Source organism: Cheilinus undulatus, linkage group 4 (genome assembly GCF_018320785.1).
Source record: "Cheilinus undulatus linkage group 4, ASM1832078v1, whole genome shotgun sequence".
NCBI classification, from domain to species: Eukaryota; Metazoa; Chordata; class Actinopteri; order Labriformes; family Labridae; genus Cheilinus; species Cheilinus undulatus.
This window is the reverse complement of record NC_054868.1, coordinates 29,811,479-29,814,667: the sequence shown is the minus strand read 5'-3', so window position 1 is coordinate 29,814,667 and position 3,189 is coordinate 29,811,479. Positions and strand designations below refer to the sequence as shown.

At 42.0% G+C, this 3,189-nt stretch overlaps 1 protein-coding gene across 1 annotated transcript; it reads left to right on the top strand.

Moving 5' to 3' along the window:
• The first annotated feature begins 1,225 nt into the window (after positions 1–1,225).
• Positions 1,226–2,356, top strand: bglapl (bone gamma-carboxyglutamate (gla) protein, like). Its single transcript, XM_041786169.1, has 4 exons — positions 1,226–1,350; positions 1,442–1,810; positions 1,930–2,035; positions 2,254–2,356. Exons 1-4 carry the CDS (start codon positions 1,290–1,292, stop codon positions 2,354–2,356), a joined length of 639 nt encoding a protein of 212 aa, XP_041642103.1. The 5' UTR covers positions 1,226–1,289.
• The last annotated feature ends 833 nt before the right edge of the window (positions 2,357–3,189 follow it).

Below are 3,189 nucleotides of genomic sequence, written 5' to 3'. Positions count from 1 at the left end.
GAAATACCATTTTTTATCATAGACCACAGCTGAGGCCACTCTGAAACTATCAGACAAACAGAGCGCTGCATCCAAACCCACATGCATATCGCCATGCATCCAACACATGGGGGTTATCTATATTTAGTCGTATATATGCTGAAATACATCAAGCAAGGCTGTGCATTGGGCTGTTGGTTGCTGTTGGTAAGCCGTAGCCGTGCCTGGATCCAGCCTGGGGCTGCACCAAGCTGTGTCTGAAAATAGTGACTGACTGCGGTTCTGCTGGGACTCTGCAACACTCTAATTAAGCACTGTCGCATAACGAGGCCCCGGCTGTTTCGTGTCACTCAATTAGTAGCTTGTGGTCGGCTGAGGCTGTAGTTTGGGGTTTGTGGAGGAGGGAGATCACATCTTGGGCAAGGAGTGTAGCATAACAGCAAGGGTAGAACTGGCAACCCCGAGCGTTAAAGAGGCAATCCTGTAACAGGTCTCCCTGATTAAAATCGCATCATGTTATATGCATATTCCATTAAAATCAGAAACACACTTTTAGGCCTTTTAGGGGTTTATAGTATTTATACTTCAGTGATGAGGGGTGAGAGCTGAGAGAAATTCCAAAGTGATGTACACGACTGGTAAACAAGATGGGTATAAAAATGATTTAGTTTGACCTCAAAACATGATTGACAGGGAAATTACTGAATTCCTGTTCCAGGAAATATGAGATTAACACTTTCAGTCTACTCAAAAGCATCAAGGGTGTGCTATTTGAGATATTGGAGGTAAATTTGATGCATATTTAGTTGTACCTACCTTGTACCTTCAAATCTGAAAACTGAAGTTAAAAAATGTATATGCGTATGTATAATGTTGTTTAAAGGGGAATTCCCCCCAAAGAGAAAGTATTTTTCTTGGACTGGCTCTAATGTCACTTAAAGGTTTATGTATGTACATACATATACACTTAAGATTACACATGTGCACATGTACATATAGTCGAATGCCAGGAATGTTTGTGGTCGTGTAAGTTTGAATGTGGGTGATAGAGTTTTTGGGATGCTGTGCCAGGGGCTGCGTGGGTGTTTAAGTGAGCTCTCAGGACAAGTTGAAGTGGAAATGCTGACAGTCATGTCCCCAGCCAATCAGAGGGTTATCTCATTGTGTGGGTCCGGTCAGAGAAAGGAGGACTGCACTATATATTGACCTGGAGTTCACGGGAAAGGAGTAGAGCAATCCACTCAAAGCTAAGAAGAGCAAGCATCAGGAAAGCAGCTTGTCTACAGCAAGAGACCAACTAAAAAGGCATCATGAAGACCCTGACTCTCCTCTTCGTCGCTGCTTTTCTGTCAGTGTGCTGGTCCATGGGAGGTAAGCACAAACTCTCTATGTTTTTGTTTAATATCATTGTAAGCAGAAGTATAGCAGAAGTTTGCATGTTGATGTTTTCTGTGATTCTCAGCTGTTGAACCAGAGGTCGTTGTGGACCCTGAAGCAGACACAGCTGCAACTGCAGACCCAGGAACCGCCGCTGCTGACACATCCTCTGCCTCCTCTTCCTCCTCTGAGTCGGATTCATCCTCAGACTCTACATCTGACTCCAACTCTTCCTCCGACTCTTCAGCATCTGATTCCGACTCAGGCTCAGACTCATCAGCCTCCTCTTCCTCATCATCTTCCTCCTCCTCTTCCTCCTCTGAATCCTCAGAGTCCTCTGAGTCCTCCGAGTCTGACGAGGCTGACTCCTCTGACTCCGACTCTGCATCTGATTCCTCCTCTTCTTCTTCATCCTCATCATCTTCGTCAGAGTCTACTGAAGATGCTGCTGAAGGTAAGCTACATCTTTTAATATCAGTCTTTGAATGTTTTCTAGAGTTGTTTGTAAAACTTCTGTGCAGCAGCACAACAGAAAGGTTAAGAAAGTCTGTTTTTTTTTTTTTTTTATCACAGCCCAAACAGATGCTCCAGTTGTGATGAAGAGAGACCTGGCTGCTGTTCTCCTGAGGAGAAGAAGAGCAGCCCCAGCAGGAGAGCCCACCCCTCTGCAGCTGGAAAGGTGCGCTTAATTACCCTTATGAATCAAATAGACCTCAGCAAGTATAGATACACAATTCTTACTGTGTTGGGTTTGCTAGATTTGTCTATGCATGTGAGATAAATCTACAGATGAACTGCTCTTGTGTTCAGTCTTTTGTATGATTTTATAGCTGACACATGTAAACAAAGCAGCAGAGTAGAAAACCATCTGACTCCTTTTCCTTCTCTGCTTTACAGCCTGAGAGAGGTGTGTGAGACTAACGTGGACTGTGACGAGATGGCGGACGCTCAGGGCATCATTGCTGCATACACGGCTTTCTACGGCCCACCCCCCTTCTAAGTACCAAAGCCTTTTTTTTTTTTTTTTTTTTTTTTAATCAGCATAAGAACTGCTATTTTTTTAAATCATTTTTTAAACAACAACCCCCCCTCTGAAATCCAGACAGGGAGCTGACAATCATGAAAAAAGGAAATGACATAAAATTGGTCATAGGTCCATGGTTTTGGGGCTACATGGAGATTATTTTAGGCTCAAATCTTTGCACAAGCGACCAGCTTTAATGGTACTGTTTTAAAAAAAAAGCCTCCTGCAGGCTGTCTAAGAGAGGCACATTGAAACACAAGCCTGTGAAGAATGCAGTAGCCAACCAAATAGAAGTAAATTATTTTCCACAGCTATAATGTAGTTTTATGAATGGTGCTACAAATGCAGATTTATTGTTTATTTATGTGTTGATTTTTTTCATTGTTCTTTACTGTTACACCAGCTTTAAGTCGCACTTATTGTAAGTAGTGGATTTAGTACTGTAGATTAGTTGAAGTGTATTGGTAGTTGTAGTGTACAGTTTGTGAAAATGCACATCAGTTATCTGAAATGACTGTAACCACAAAATGCCTCTGGGTTTTGAAAATAATAAATTATTTTCCAAATGTTTTTCGTCTTCAGTGACTTCATTTGTTTGAAAGGTTGACCCTGATGCTTTTAAACTCTCTGCTTTTGGTGATCACAAATCTGTTTAATGGAGATAAAGGGGGCTACACCAGCAGTCATGTCCTTAAGTCATTACTTAGGTAAATGTTTGGCTTTTCTATAGTAATTATATAAGGGCTACACACTCCAGGTTATGTCTAAAATCTTTCAACCAGTTTCCAAAGGTATAACTGCACTGCAAA

What these genes read in the sequence shown, in the direction of transcription:
- bglapl (XM_041786169.1), top strand. Translation starts at nt 1,290, where the DNA reads ATGAAGACCCTGACTCTCCTCTTCGTCGCTGCTTTTCTGTCAGTGTGC. An exon ending in TACTGAAGATGCTGCTGAAG is followed by an intron (nt 1,811 to 1,929) that starts GTAAGCTACATC and finishes TTTTTATCACAG; the next exon opens with CCCAAACAGATGCTCCAGTT. An exon ending in ACCCCTCTGCAGCTGGAAAG is followed by an intron (nt 2,036 to 2,253) that starts GTGCGCTTAATT and finishes TCTGCTTTACAG; the next exon opens with CCTGAGAGAGGTGTGTGAGA.